The following is a 16,371-nucleotide window of genomic DNA, read 5'->3' on the forward strand; positions in this document are numbered from 1 at the left end:
AATAAAGTGCACTTTTTCTAAAGTTTATTCAGCACAATTATGTTCTACCTAAAGTCATGGCTGCTTTGATGAGTAATTTTCATAATACTTTTATACATTAAGCATTACCTATTGAAACATGCTCTCTGCTGAAATACTTCAAGTATGAAATTCTTACCTCACAAGACTGCTTGCTCTCCATTATCTTTAGAATAGAGTCTTTCAAAGCATGATGGACAAACTGGGTAGCGGTGGCTTTCATGTACTGCTCCATCAACGTACTTGCAAGTGTGGTAGCGCGAAATAAGGTAGTGGCTTCATCTGAAGAAATGTAATGATAGAAAGTCAAAGTGGAAACTGAGTTCAATTTTCTTTTTCAGGGGTGGGGGAGAGAAGGCTCTCAAGTGGTGCTCAGAGGAGGTCTGGGTCTACTCCAGATAATGCACGACTATTTGGGCAGGCAGTTCAGTTCTAGGACCTGAGTATACGGTGTTACTCAGGTACTGCAGTGCCAGAGACTAGCATTGTGCCACCTCGGCAGTGCTCGGGGGTCTCCAGTGTCACACGTGCTGTTCCAGAGGTTGTGTCCTGTTAAGGAAAAAACTCGAGAACTAACCCATCTTCCCAGGGACAGTGAATTGATATTTTCCTACCAATGAATATGCTTGTTTGTATATGGCTTAAGTATTTATAACATCTTATATTTCTATAAGCTTAGCTACGCAAATAATTTTATAGTTATTTCATTAGATCCTAAACAGAAGAAAAATTAATCCTGTCATGTTTATGGGAAAAAAATAAAGCTCAAAATGGGTATATTACTTAAGTCAGTTAATGCAAAAACTAGAACTAGAATCCAGCTTTCTACTTTATTCCATACTTTGAAAAATGAGCTGATTTCAAAATAAGAATAAAACATTAACCCTGGTAGTTTATTAGTCTAAAACATGGCTGCTGACTTATTATTAAACATATTGCTGGAAAAGACAACTACAGTGTAAAATATGTACTACCACTGTATCTTTCTTGACAAATTTATGTATTTACATTTCTATGACTGAAAGAAAAATAGTTTCACATTTTACACTTTATTTGTAGAAGCAAAAAAGAAGCATTCTTACTGAGTAAAGTGCAGTTATGAAATGGGTCATTCTGGCATATTTGTAAGTAATAACAGGCTCTATTTGTGCAACTATATTGTATTTGGATTATCATCGATAAGTAATAAATAAAATGCCACCTAACACTTAAATTTGTGTAATGAATTACTAAGTAGAGAACATGGTAAATACAGCAAATAATTCTTAACCCAAGCATTACATGTCACTGATCTAGATGTACAAATCAATTTTTTCCCTTTTTTCCCCCTTTGTGTTACTAGGGATCAAACCCAGGGACTAACACACACGAAAAGTATCCACTGGACTGCTAAGTCACATTCCAGCACATTCCAATCAGTTTTTATTTGTAGTTTTTCTTACTAATTTGCCAGGACAAAAAAACCTGTATTAGAAATACTAATCCCAAATATCAGCTGGAATGTAAGAATCAGTAATGACATTCCACTGCAACTTTTAATGACAAAAGAGAAACTTATAAAATGACTTACTACTCAATACATTCTGTGCTAGAATTCTTACATACTTGATATATAAAACCTAATTTAATCCAATGTTTAAATATATATATCACACCAAAACATGCACACTGTACCTTCCATGCTTATTTCTCTGTCATTTAGTGTACATAATAACAATGATTCAAGCTTTTCATGAAGAAAAATCCTCAGTAGGATGCTAGCCAGTAGTGTTCGGTCCTGTCCACAAACATGTGATAAAGCATAGACTACATGTAGCTCCTTTTGAAGTATAAGCTAGAAATGACATCAAGAAAGTACACAACAGTAAAAACTCTCAGTGAAATTCTCTGGAGAGGAATTCTTTCATACAGTCTTATAACTATACATTCTTATCGTTAGGAAAATGTTCTATTAAATAAATTCCTTAAAAATGAGTGCCTAGTCTATATTTTCTCTCTCAAGACCAACAGCCATACCACCACATGGCTTTTCAATCAATTCTGCCTGTCAATGTGCCACTAAGCTACGAAATCATTAAATTTAACATAACTTTATATAACATAACTAAACTTAACATAAATGCTAAAATTTCTGTTATGACTGCGAAAAAAATCAGACTGGTAACTAATACCTCTTTAAATTCACTGTATTCTTCTTCTGGCATGATTTTTTCCATAGAATATCGTGCTCGGACACGCAGAGATCCTGGTTCAATACCTTTTAACGGTATATGAGAGCTGAGCAGAAACCACTCATCCGTGGCATGCCCTTTCTGTAACCGGCTCAACTGGCAGCGCATAAATACTTTGACAGAAAAAGAGAAAATAATTAAACCATAACTAGCCACACAAGTAAATTTTCTTCACCTATTTTCTAATGGTATTAACGTTTTTGTTTTTTTAATTAAAGGAGTTGTTGGGTCAAAGAAACAGCATAGCAGTTAAAGGACCTGCTCTGTACACAGCCAACCATAGTTCAATCCCTGCCACTGCATATCCTCTGACCAACATCAGGAGTGATCCCTGAGGAGAGCCAGAAGTAAGCCCTGAGCACTACCAGTGATGTATCCCCGCTCCCACAAAAGGGGAAGGGGACAAAAGGAGTGGGAGAGAAGGTTGCCAATGGTATTACAAACTAAATGCTTAGTTAACGTATGCCTGTTTGTACCATACTCTATATAGGCAGGGATACTGATATGATTAAAACAGTCTCTGACTTGCATGGAGATCAGTTTAGTCAAAAAGGCAAAAAATCAATTATAGTACAGTGTGGTAAGCACTGTGGCAGTGGTTAATATGACTGAAGTGCAGAGAATATTTAATTCAGCATGTGGAGGTTAAGAAACATTCCAGACATATAACCCTTAAGATGATAGGCTTATTTTAAAACCCATGGATAATTTAAGAGGTCTAAGAGAAGTTGTCATGGAAGGAAAGAAGGATATAGAGATGAATAGTGAAAACAAGAGAGGAAGGAATGGTTCAGGAAAGGATATTCATTCTCTTTCATTACTGGGGAGCCAAACTTAACCTCAACATAACAGGAATCACTTAAAAGAATTTAGCAACTATTAAACCTTTAAACTAGCAAATAGCTGTTATTCTGTACTTCTAAAATTACAGAATAAAGATTTTATAGAGGAAGATGTAGACTTTGATCTGTTAATAAATGTTACTTCTTTCCTCAAGCCTGAGTATAAGAAGGTATTAGCCTAAATCACTCTGATGTGAATTGCTAAATTTCACTACTTCCCATTTCAGCAACAGATAGGAGAAAGTGCTGCTGAGAACTGGAAGGGTTTGTTGTCATCAGTAAATAAATAGAAGAAGGGGATAATACAAGTATGCTTTTTTTTTCTGGAGTAGTTGGGGTGCTGGGCTACACCAATGGTGTAGGAATCACGGTGGTGCTCGGGTACTCTAAGCACTGCTTATAGAAGGAACTGGGTTTGGCTGGGTGTAAGAAATGCAGCTTAATCTCTATACTAGTTCTCTGGACCCCAAGACTTCTTTTCATTTGCCTACAAGTGCAAACTAAAAAGTAGAATGAAGGAATAGGGAAAGTGCCAGAGAAAAGATAAACATGGCTTTTTTTTAAAATTCATTGGGAAAGAGATGGTTGATAGGAAAATAACTTAAACTTAAGAACTTACAATACATACAATATTTGGTCTTTTCCTGAGATATATTTTCAAATATTAGCATTTTTAGAAGAATAGAAATTCTCAAATTATATTGTTTTTACTGTTTCTATTAATGCTTAGTTTCCATTTTAGATTACATTTCATTACACACATCCTAGTTTTTTGATGTAGATAAAATTTCTCTAACAACTTACAGATATCAGGATCTTTGCTTTTCTTTGTTTTATTACTAAGCGTTATCTCAAACCTGTTGATGTCGGGAGGAAGATCACTGAAAGAACAAGGAGAAAAGGAATAAATAAAATGTGTTCCGGATTCAGCTTATCTAATTCCTTTATTACTAGTATAAATCAATCTCCCTATTTCTGTGATTCATAATGTATTTTATTTGGTTTATAGAAATTCCGACAAGCAAATAACATTTTCCTACCATCTTTATAATCTAAAGTAAATCTTGGAAGCCATTTTATAATTATGTTGTATGCATATGGGACTTAATCAGTAACAATGAATGCCTTAGTAAAACAGAGCAGCGTAGGTAAAATCCAAAATCAGAGAATACCAACAAAGGTCAAAAACTATCATTGGAAAAAAAATAATGAATGTACTATATAAAAATAATTTAAAGTAATAATGACTTACTCAAAAACAAACTCTTCTGACCATACCGGGTTTTGCCCTTCTCTTGCATGAGTTTTTGCTACTTGAACACTATTCAGGTAGATGTTACAATATGGATTAGTAAAATGTTTTACTGGAAGTTTATGGGCTTCTTCAATATGTAAAACAAGACTGCTGACCTAAAGAAAACACAAAAATTGTTACATGGATTTCAAGACTTATAGGTATAAAAAACAATATATGCACAAAACCCCCAATAATAACTTATTTTCCCTCCTTATTCAGAAAATATGCCCTCCACTTCTATTTTCTCTTTTATGTGACATAAAATTACAACATTCCAGGGCTGAGGGAGAGAGCTCAACAAACTGGAGCGCTTGTTTTCCAGGAAGGAGCGCTGGGTTGATCTTTAGCACACGGTGCTCTAAGCTGGGAGCCATCTATTGGCTAATGTTTCTCCAGCCTCTGGGCTAAAGCACCATTAGGTGTAACCGAAAAGGGGAAAACAGTATTAATTTTTTTAATGTATTTTTAAACACAGGGGTTACTATGCTTGCCTTGCAGGTGCTTGAGCCTGGTCCAATTTCCAGCAGCCCCTTCAAGCAGCTCCAGGATTTCTGAGCACAAAGTCTGACCACTGCTGGGTGTGGTTGAAGCACACCCTCCCCAATTTATTTTCTAATACAACATTAAAAAAATTATAATACTCCCTGCTTAAAATACTGATGAAAGTGACTTGAGTGATAGTACAGCGGGTAGTGCGTTTGCCCTGCACACAGCCGACCCGGGTTCGAACTCTGGTATCCCATACGGTCCCCTGAACACCGCCAGGAGTAATTCCTGAGTGCACAGCCAGGAGTAACCCCCGAGCATTGCCAGGTGTGACCCAAAAAGCAAAAAAAAAAAAAAAAAAAAAAAAAAACAAACAAAAAAAAAACTCCAATTATATTTTTGAGGAAATAATGACAATCTTTTCTGCCACAAAGCAAATGGTTCAGAAAAAAAAGATAGCTGAAAATTTCTTTGAAAAGTAACATAATACTGGCTGGAGCGATAGCATAGCGGGTAGGGCGTTTGCCTTGCACACAGCCAACCTGGGTTCGATTCCCAGCATCCTATATGGTTCCCTGAGCACAGCCAGGAGTAACTCCTGAGTGCAGAGCCAGGAGTAACCCCTGTACATCGCTGGGTGTGACCAAAACAGGGAAAAAAAAAGTATCATAATATAAATCAAAATCCATGTGCCATATAAAGCTCATCTAGAAGATTTCATTTTCTATAGTTTCAGTTATAAACTATTTTTACAACAACGGTTCTACCTACTCATTCTACAGAAAAGGATACATATTCAAAAAAGCTTTTTAGTGATTTTCATTTCAATGCTTAAACCACCTACTTTCAAAGATAAAATCCTCTCCCTTTCACTGCCTATAAGCTTATCCAAGACCATGTAAGCTTCAACCTCACCTTTCTTAAACACATAATTAGGAGAAAGTCTATACAGCAAAAAATAATGTGTAAAGTGAAAGAACCTTTACACATGAAAGGATAGTATGTGTAAAAGGGTCAAACAATGCATACCACAGTATTATTTACAAATGACAATTTCATGATCAAAGCTTTATAAAAGACACATTGGCAAAAAATCTGATTTTCAGACATTATAGAAAGGTTAAAATGTTCTGAGACTGAATAGTAACTAATATATAATTAGCTTTATTATTAAATATTCTTATGGATACGATTTATAAAGGGAATATAACTTCTATAAACTTCTAAAAAAATTAAACAAGAAATTCCCATAAATAGAATTCTACGTTGATTAAAACACTACACTTAACTTTTCTCAAACCTACAAAAGTGTCCAGTTACTAGGGATAACTATAGAGAAAAAAGCAAAGAAAAAGAGGGTATAAAGTTTACTTTATATACCATTAAAGTAAAATCTCAGCTGTATCTCCCATAAATGAACATGTAGGATATGTTATGGTTTCAGTATGGCACCTACAAAAATTTATGCAATTTTACTGGAATTGGTTATCTAAGTTATTTTCTTTAATCTTAGTTCTTCTACTCTAAGCAGCCATAAAAATTTATTAAAGAAAAAATAATGATAGTACATAACAGAATGGTTTTGTTGTAGGTTTTATGATGTTTCAAAAAGGTGAGGAAATGGAAATACATGCTGTATGGCTGAAAAGACGGTAATATGGACTAATATCCATCAAGGACATAAAGGAATACTATCTTCTATGTAGAACTCTTTTTTTCTGCCACTGAATAAAGTGTGGCTTTAAGATGACTAAGAAGACTGTATCATAAAATTCTTAAGCACTTGAGGTTCCTGCCCATATGATTTATATAGAAATAAAAATAAACAGTGACAGAACAAAAGAAGAATTTCACCTGACGCAAGCGTTTATTAGATGTTCCTGGACTACTTTTCCGTAAATTGCAAAATGCCTGAAGACCTTTCATCCAGTCCTACCAAAAGATAAAAACTAAATAAATACATGCATACAGATATATGCAAAAAGTTCAAGAAGTATACTATATAGTTTATTAACTTCCAGTTATTAATTTTTGTTCAAATTGAACACTTCTTTCTCTGGATCATTATTTGTATACACAGAATATCTGCACCTAATAATATGCACCAGTAACTAGTAATTAGTCACAACTAAAATTTATGTATAGTTAAGGTACACAAGACAGAATTAAAATTTGATATACTTTATGAAACAAGTGCTGATTTTATAAAACCAATTCATAATTTGAGGAATGCATGATGATAATGAATCTAATTTTTTCCTTTAGACCATAGCAAAGGTAGAAGAATATAAGGAGCATTGGATTATATGTTAAATCTTTCAAATACATTGCTGGCTTTAAAAAAATCTTAAAGTAGAAATTTAAGTGCTTATCTAATAGCCTGAACAGAAAAATGCCAAGTTTACTTAAAAATAAATCTAAGTATTTCACTTCAGATTACAAGTTTCTAGAAAGTTCTATACAATTCCTGTATTCAATTATATTTTTAGTTCCTTGGCTAGTTCAATAAATATGATTTATTTTAATGTTTATAGAATATTTTAAGAGTAAATTGTGATCAAATCTATTACCATACCTTTTTTAAGAAACTGAGTAACCAAAGACCCTACACTCCAATACAATAATAAAAACAGATACACCACTGAGTATGTTTTTGGACTTTAAGTTGGTAAATAGAAATATGGAATATGAATTAATGTTGATAAGAACGGTTAAAAATGTTCTATTTATGTAACTAATGGAAAACATACAACCTGAGATGACAACCAGGTAAAAGATGGGAACACAGTACAATAATCAGAAAAAAAAGTTTAAAAAATTACATTTTTTCCAGTTTTTAATTAAAAAATCTAAGTTATCAAAATCTCTTGAACTCTCATAATTATCTCTGCAACTTAGATACAGACCCACAAAAGAATCTTTTTGTGAGTTATTCATGAGTCTTTAATTGACATTTCCGTAAAGCCTTGAAGCATGTTGAGTTATAAAATAAAATGACTCATTCATCAACTTGGTTCTACAGTCTAAGATATTTTCTTAATTTGAATCATGAGTCCATATCAGGATAAAAATTTTCAGGAGTCCAGAGTCAGGAAATTATCTTTCCAACGAAGTGACTTCCTTTGATCTCGTAAACACCTTTAAATTCCTTCCATTGAATATAAGCAGAAGTAAAGTCACATAATATAGGATAACACTAACCACCCCAGAAGTATTATGATTTGATATGTAAAAATAGTTTTAAATGAGATTTTAAAACATTTGGAGCACATTTCACATGGTGTTTAAAGCATTATACATTCTAGACTTGATGGAAAAAACAAACAAACAAACCAGATACTTCCTAAATTATCTTTCAATGATTCCTGAACTACTTTCAGACACGAGGTCAACCAATAAAGAATGCTTGTTACAGAAACAGGCTCACCTTTCAATTATAGTGACAATTATGTGTAGCCTCTTCTCCGAGAGGATTTTAAAAGAACATTCTCAGTTCTTTTAAAATTAACATATGATTGGAATCAACATCATAGAATACTTAAAAGTGAATTTTTAAAGTTTTAATTTCTAAAACTATTTTTTATTTCTTAAAAGAAATTATATATAAAGGCTTCATTCCTTCAACATAGCAAACTATCAATATTCTATTTAATCACTTTATCTTAGGTGAAACAGTTCTTCATTCCAATTAGAACGAGTATGTGGCTTAATAGACTGAGAACAATTTACCTCTGCTTGTTCTGGAGTTTCTCCTGCAAAGTAAAAGATGTAATGTTCTTCACTAAAGTGCTGAACTACTATCTGAAAACAGTTGGGCCTTTAAAATACAAGGAAAAAATAAAAGAAAAATTAATACTGACACATTTACAACAATTTAGGCAAAACTGACATAATTTTTCATTTAGAAAAATACTCCATTTTATGAGAAAATTACTTTTAGAAGAGGCTATTAGCAGTATGTACCTTAGAAAACTTAATGTACACTATTGCCATTTCATCAATGTAAATTTTTAAAAGTACAATGTAAATTAATTTGTAAAAACACTAGAAATAAAAGAATGCAAAAAAAACACAAAAATGCTAGGAAGTACAAAATGCTAGAAAGAATAAAGCATGTTCAAAAGCTCTGAAATAAATAACATGGTATTAATTTCTTTACAATGCCATAAAATACTTATATGCACTGTTACTTGTTTATTGCTTCTTGGGTAACACCTGGCAATGCACAGGGGTTACTCCTGGCGGTTCTCAGGGGACCATATGGGATGGTGGGGATTGAACGTGGGTTGGCTGTGTGCAAGGCAAATACCCTACCCCACTGTACTATCGCTCCGGTCCCAGGAAGTTTTTTTCTTGTACAATTCTACCAGTGTCTTGTACATCATGGATATTAACTCCTTATCTAATGGGTACTGGGTAAATATTTTTTCCCATTCTGTGGGCTCTCTCTGTATTTTGGTCACCATTTCCTTTGCGGTGCATAAGCTTCTTAGTTTAATGTCCCATTTGTTTATGTTTGTTTTCAATTTCCTGAAGAGTGGTGGTCATCCTTAAAGACGCCTTTAGCTTCAATATCATGGAGGGTTTTGCCTGCATTTTCTTCCATGTACCTCAGGTCTGATACTGAGGTCTTTAATCCATTTTTTGATTTTTGTGCCTGGCATTAGAAGTATGAGTTCACATTTTTTTTTCATATGTACCTCTCCAGTTTTCCCAGAACCACTGTTAAGAGACTCTCCTTGCTTCACTTCACATTTCTTGCTCCTTTATCAAAGATTAAGTGATCATATACTTGAGGGTCTATATCAGAAAATTCATCTCTATTCTATTGGTCTGCAAGTCAATTTCTATTCCAATACCATGCTGTCTTAATTACTACTGCTTTGTAGTACAGTTTGAAGTTGGGGAGGGTGATGCACCCATCTTCTATTTCCCAAGGACTGCTTTAGCTATTTGTGGGGGTTTCTTGTTCCATATGAATTTCAGGAATTTTGTCTGAAAATATGTCACGGGTATCCTTTTAGGGACTGGGCTGAAGCTGTATAATGCTGTGGGGAGAATTGCCATTTTAACGATGTTAATCCTCTGGATCCATGAGCAAGAGAATGTGTTTCCATTTCCTAGTGTCCTCTTTTTTTTTTTCTTTCGGGTCACACCTGGGGATGCTCAGGGGTTACTCCTGGCTCTGCATTCAGTAATTACTCCTGGCAGTGCGAGGGGGACCAGATGGGATGCTGAGAATTGAACCCAGGTTGGCTGCGTGCCCTACCCCGCTGTGCTATCACTCCAGCCCCCCGCCCCTCTTATTTCTTGAAGTAGTGTTTCGTATGGGTCCTTCACTTCATTAGTTAAGCTGATTCTTAAGTACTTGATTTTTTGAGGCAATATTGTGACCAGGATTTTTTTTTTAATATTTCTTTCTTCTCTGTCATTATTTGTATATAGCCATGGAATTTTGGGTACTGATTTTGTAACCTGATACTGTCCTACCCTAATAAACAGAATCAGAAATGAAAAGGGGGACATCACAATAGAAACCACAAAAATTCAGAGATTACTTTGAGAATCTTTATGCCATGAAACAAGAGAACTTCGCAGAAATGGATAAATTCCTGGACTCCTATAATCTCCCAAGGCTAACCCAAGAAGATTTTGAATATCTAGAGAGACCTATCACTATCAAGGAAATTAAAATAGTAATCAAAAGTCCCCCTAAAAACAAAAGCCGTGGCCTAGATGGATTCACTAGTGACTTCTTCCAAACCTTTAAAGAGGAACTACTCCTAATCCTGCTCAAGCTTTTTCAGGAAACTGAAAAAACAAACACTTCCAGTTTCTATAAGGCAGATATCACCCTAATACCAGAAGCAGACAGAGAAAGCATACCCACCCACACACACAACGAGAGAGAGAGAGAGAGAGAGAGAGAGAGAGAGAGAGAGAATGAATTTCAGGCTGATATCCCTGATGAACACAGAGGCGAAGTTCCTCAACAAAATACTAGCAAACAGAATCCAACAACTCATCAAAAAGATCAGACACCATGACCAAGTAGGATTCATCCAGGGGATGCAAGGATGGTTCAACACTCGCAAGTAAATCAACATAATACACCATGTCAATAAAAGGAAAGATAAAAACAGTATGATTCTATCAACAAATGCAGAGAAAGCATTCAACAAGATGCAGCATTCATTTATGATAAAATCTCTCCACAAAATGGGAGTCGAAGGAACTTTCCTTCCGGTATAATCTAAGCCATCTACCACAAGCTCACCACAAGCATTATTTTCAACAGGGAAAACTAAGAGTCTTCCCTCTAAGATCCGGGAAAAAGACAAGGTTGTCCACTCTCACAACTTCTATTCAATATAATACTGTTTTTAAAATTTTAAAGACATGCATATTTTTAATAATACTTTTACTTTAACAAAATATTTTAGTATTTGGAAACCATAGCAAAATACTCTAAGGGCAAGCTAAACACTTACGAAAGGTTAAAAAATCTTTTCATGTATGGTCTCTCATGAATCACTGAGTGTAGCCTTGATGTGATGCCTGGACATACGTGGGATGGCTCTGATGGTGTTTAAAATACTGAAGAAAATGACTGCTGTTAAAATTTAATATATATCAAAATGACCTTTCCTATGTGAAGATGAAACAGTGAAGATTCAATCTACCAAAAGATGTAAAATTCCCACAATTTATATTCACAAAAATTTTCATTGAGGGGGCCTAAGAGATAGTACAGTGCGTAGGGTGCATCACTGTACTATCACTAGATGGTTTGGCATCCTACATGGTTTCCTTACTCCAATAGGTAAGACTGACTGACATTTATAACCACTGCAGTTTCAACATTTAAAATCTTTATTGGAGGTGCTATGACAGTTTCATGCAGACTAACCACTAGTTGAAGAGAATTGCCGTAAACTTTTATCCAAGACTTTTCCCTAATGCTAAAGGTAAACAGTAAACTCTATGCTTATAAAAAGCAACAGCAACTCAAATTAATAAGGAAAAGATAACATTATTTACAAATTCCCCTACTGTGCTGTAATATTTGCATTTTGATGTGTAACTTGTCCGCAACCTATTTTTTGCTAGTCTTAGTCTCCAATGGAGACGTTACTGGGCCTGCTCGAGCAAATCGACGATCAACGGGAGGGCCTTTACTTTTTACTTTACTTACTTATTATCTAATAGAGGTATTTTTTTTCACTTTCTTGAAATATACATTAAATGTGGGATTTTCCTTGGCATTCATCCTTGCTGCATCTCAATAATTTTTAAGGTTCACAAAAAATCTAAATGATGGTGAACTTGGAGAAAAAAAAACTTTTTAAAATGAGATTTGTGCTTAGCTCCCATGAGTATCACTTCTTCATACATAACAGGTTTAGAAATAACTTCAAATTCTTAAAGGTCACCTTCAGTAAGAACCTTTACTCAAGAAGCAAGCTATGATTTTTTTTTTTGTTTCAAACCGCTGACAGATATCTAGGCATTAATAGAGTGATATCCTAATATTATTTCCTCCCCGTAAAAATGAAATCATAACCAAAGTTGTTTTAGAGAATTTTTGTCACCTGGTACCATATATACAATTCAGTTTCAAAGCTTTTACTTGAGTAGTGCTGCATTTGCATATTTTCTAGAATGAATTTGACATAAAATCTTCCCATGTTTCTTAAGAAGCACCAACAACAACCAAATTTAAATACTGTCTCTCTATTCTCCAGTAATGTCTTCTTTGTTTCAAAAGATTCACTTGCTGTTGAATACTTGATCCTTGATTCCTCTAAGTACTTCTTTGAATAACCAAGAATTTACTTCTAAATATTTATCCAACATGTGTAGATTCATCAGTATATAACAAGTGTCTATCTTTGAATTTGATTTTCTAATGTACTACTGAAAATATTTCATAACAGAAAATATTTCATAACAATAAAGAATTTCCCTTTTATTTGTGGAGAGAAGGGAGGAGAAGCGGGTCTGCAAACATACAGTTAACAATTTCCAAGCAGAATGGCAAAAAAATAGAGTATAATTTTTCAGCACACCAGTCATGTATGTGAGCACTGCATGAAGTACAATTCCTGGTGGTACTAGTACCAAAATGTACATTAAGAACCACAATTTCAAAGTGACCCCTGGTCATAGCAACAACAACTAAGAAAGGGAAAGGGAAAAAATAGCAGCAATGTGATCTTACAAAGTTTTGTAAAAAAATTAAAAGGTTATAAGTTCTGCAGTTATTTCTAGAAGTTTTCCAAATTAAATAAGATAAAATCAGATTTGCCTATGGGAAACATCATCCAAGTTTTAGGTGTAAAACAGAGATGCCTCAATCGCTTTGTATTTTTTGGATTTTTTGGATTTTGCTTTTTGTGGGTAACAAAGGTGATAAGTCTGCCTAAAATAACTCTGGAGGGGCTGGAGCAATAGTACAGTAGGTAGGGTGTTTGCCTTGCACAGGGCTGACCCAGGTTCAATCCCTGGCATCCCATATGGTCTCCCGGGGCACCACTAGAGGTAATTCCTAAGCACAGAGCCAGGTGTAACCTTGAGCATCGCCAGGTGTAATCCAAAAAAGCAAAATCCAAAAAATTCTCTGGAATGGATTACTAATAGATAACACTAATGGTGACAGGTAGAGAAAGGCATTCTTGCTAAGTAAAACCTAGAAATTATAAAAAGCTAGATTTGTGTATTCAGAATTTGCTTTTGGTTTATTTTTATTAATATTTCTTAAACTGCATAAATGCAAGAAAAATTTATTGATTTAAACACAAAATCCTTTCCTCCTTTCCTATTGAAACAGCATTAATATAACTGCTTCTTAATGTCAAATTTCTTGGGACTATGTCTATCAAGTCAATAGTACAACAACATACTATAGATACATTGAGTTACTGAAGAACGTGATCAAATAATTACTCACTCTCCCAAAGATTAGTGATTGGACAGGGAAGAAACATAATAAATATCAAGTATTTTATTACAAAGGCTCTCATTTCAAAGACCTCCATATGATACTTGGAGTGGGATATTATTTTTTATTTTTATTATTTTTTTAATTTTTATTAGTGAAACACCACGAGGTACAGTTGTAGACCTACAAATTTTTGTGCTTGGTTTTCAATTATACAATGATCAAATACCCATCCCTCCACCAGTGCCCATTTTCCACCAGCACGGGTCCCAGTATTCCTCCCACCCCAACCTCCCCCATCCCACCCTGCCTCTGTGGCAGGGCATTCCCTTTTGTTCTCTCTCTCCTTTTGGGTGTTGTGGTTTGCAAAAGAGGCATTGAGTGGAATATTTTTGTTTGTTCTGCGGCCAAACCTGGCTACTCCTGGCTCTGCACTCAGGAATCTCTACTGGGTCAGTTACGTACACGGCAAACACCTTGCTAAAAAATCTCTCCGGTCAACATCTTACCCACTTTAAAAATCTCTCTGGCCCCAGGAATAGACTTTCACACAAAAGTTAAAGTTTCAAAGTAAATAAAGAAGACAAAAATTACCCTAAAAATTCTGACACTTTTAGATGACTTTCAAATCTTAAAACATGATTTTCTGTACTTCATAATAATCTACAATTCCAGGAAGAAATAGAAAACCAACTTCTTACCTGCCAAAAAGACTATCATGAACAACATAGACAGAACATACACTGAGATCTATTAATCCTTTGGGTTTTGTAGCTCGTTTTTCACTTTCAAAATAAATAAGTTGAGCATCACTGCCCTCTAAAATAAAATATAAATTTTTCCACCGTTTTCCTTTGCCTGTTAAAAAACAAAAGAGAAATGTTTCCCTTATGCAAACAAACTGTGAAATCTTATTATTAAAATTATTAAAAATAAGGATTTAAACTTTTTATTTCAAAGCTTTGTAGCACATTAATGCTCCTGAGAAAGTATGTCTATTTTATCTGCAGAGAAAAAGAAACTTTTTTTAATATAGGGTTGTGATTTCATCCAGAAAGAGGGGTCTTTGAAGTGGTGATCAGAAGTCAGTACCACAACAACAATTCTCACCCAAACAGGTCATGATCCAGTGCAAGGGCCAAGGATGCCAGTGCACCTCAGGCTAAGACCTGTTGTGCCGCGGATTTACCGGGACACTCGGTGGAACTCAGGAGCTACTAGGGCCACATCCAGCAGCGCTTAGAGGGCTACGTGGTGCTAAGACTCAAACCCAGTTTGGGTGCACAATGGGCACAAGTCCCAAATCGCTCTATTATCTCTCAGCCCCTGTAGTCTGTCTTACTGATTCATAAAGGACAAGAAAGTGCACTTTATCTTTGAAGAGTTCAAGGTGCTCAAACCTCTGAAATACTGGTTTAAGAGGATTCTTTTCCAATCATAATAAAAACTAAAAACTGAGCACATCCTCCAACCATATGATATTTCTCTTTAAAAATAAAAAAATTAGGTACTCAGAAGCTAAAGAATCAAAGACTTTTGTACCACCAGAAACAATCTCAGGATGGTCTTTAAATGATACTTGGAAGTATATAAGCTCATTTCTTAAAATAGTTGGAAATGTTGTTTTAATATACTAAAAATTTTATGGTTACCAAGATTAAAGCTCTTTTTAATCTTGAGATTAAAAGACATCATCATGTCAGTGATAAATCTTATGCCCAATACTTATTATACATCTTTCATAAAAGTTAATGTGAAATACTAGAACAATCTTCTATTATTTATTATTTATTTTATTTGGGGGTAGATAGTTGGGCCCCTTCTGCCATGCTTAGAGCTTGCACCTAGCTCTGCACTCAGGGATCACTAATTCCTGGCAGTGTTCAGAAGATTTATGTGGTTCTAGGATCTAACAGGAGTCAGCAACAAGCAAGGCACTTGGTGCCTCACCCTTTTGTATTCTCTCTCTCTCTCTCTGGCCCAACATCTTTAATCTTTAAAGTTTAACACTTACCCTTTTTTAGAAGATAACCTTTTTTAACAATATTTTTATAAAAGGCATCCTTTGTTTTACGACGAATTGTATTATAGATTTCTTTCCCATCCACTGTATCATTGAGTACTTGTTCCTGATCCTAAAGTTTTAAAAATAACATGATTATTTCATGAATTAATGGAAATAAAGTAAAAATCTACCAAACTATAAAAAAGACCATTTTTTGGGTATTAAAATCATTTAATATTCAAATATAAAATAAGCTAATATACTGAGACATAATGCGTTCCAAAGAAAATCTTAAACAAGTTCCCTTTCCATTTATCAGGAACATGAGCAACCAGTAAGTTTTTTTAAAAAATACACTCAGTTCTATTGTGTTTTATAGGAAAACACTTTTGTTACGAAAGTAGGAATTCCTACCAACCCAATGCAAACTAGTAATCTGCACTAAAAGCAAATTTGTATTTGTTTAGCAAGAAACACTAAATAAATGTACAAAATTGAAGCCAGGTATACTAAGACCTGTGGGAAAATGTAAAATATACCTCATACGTCTA

The 16,371-nt window shown here is 34.5% G+C and overlaps 1 protein-coding gene across 1 annotated transcript in view; it reads right to left on the reverse strand.

Annotated features, from left to right (window-relative positions):
* The window catches only part of RASA1 (RAS p21 protein activator 1), a 107,505-nt gene that overhangs the window by 12,237 nt on the left and 78,897 nt on the right, over positions 1 to 16,371 (reverse strand). The window contains exons 10-18 of the mRNA XM_056112443.1: positions 15,830 to 15,950; positions 14,517 to 14,673; positions 8,604 to 8,691; positions 6,729 to 6,806; positions 4,344 to 4,501; positions 3,896 to 3,972; positions 2,190 to 2,362; positions 1,693 to 1,852; positions 158 to 300 (exon numbers count right to left, since the gene is read on the reverse strand). Of these exons, the coding sequence (XP_055968418.1) occupies positions 158 to 300; positions 1,693 to 1,852; positions 2,190 to 2,362; positions 3,896 to 3,972; positions 4,344 to 4,501; positions 6,729 to 6,806; positions 8,604 to 8,691; positions 14,517 to 14,673; positions 15,830 to 15,950 (1,155 nt within the window). The remainder of the gene's footprint in view (positions 1 to 157; positions 301 to 1,692; positions 1,853 to 2,189; positions 2,363 to 3,895; positions 3,973 to 4,343; positions 4,502 to 6,728; positions 6,807 to 8,603; positions 8,692 to 14,516; positions 14,674 to 15,829; positions 15,951 to 16,371) is intronic.

This window comes from Sorex fumeus, unplaced genomic scaffold (assembly GCF_029834395.1).
Source record: "Sorex fumeus unplaced genomic scaffold, SorFum_2.1 ptg000018l, whole genome shotgun sequence".
Taxonomy (NCBI): Eukaryota; Metazoa; Chordata; class Mammalia; order Eulipotyphla; family Soricidae; genus Sorex; species Sorex fumeus.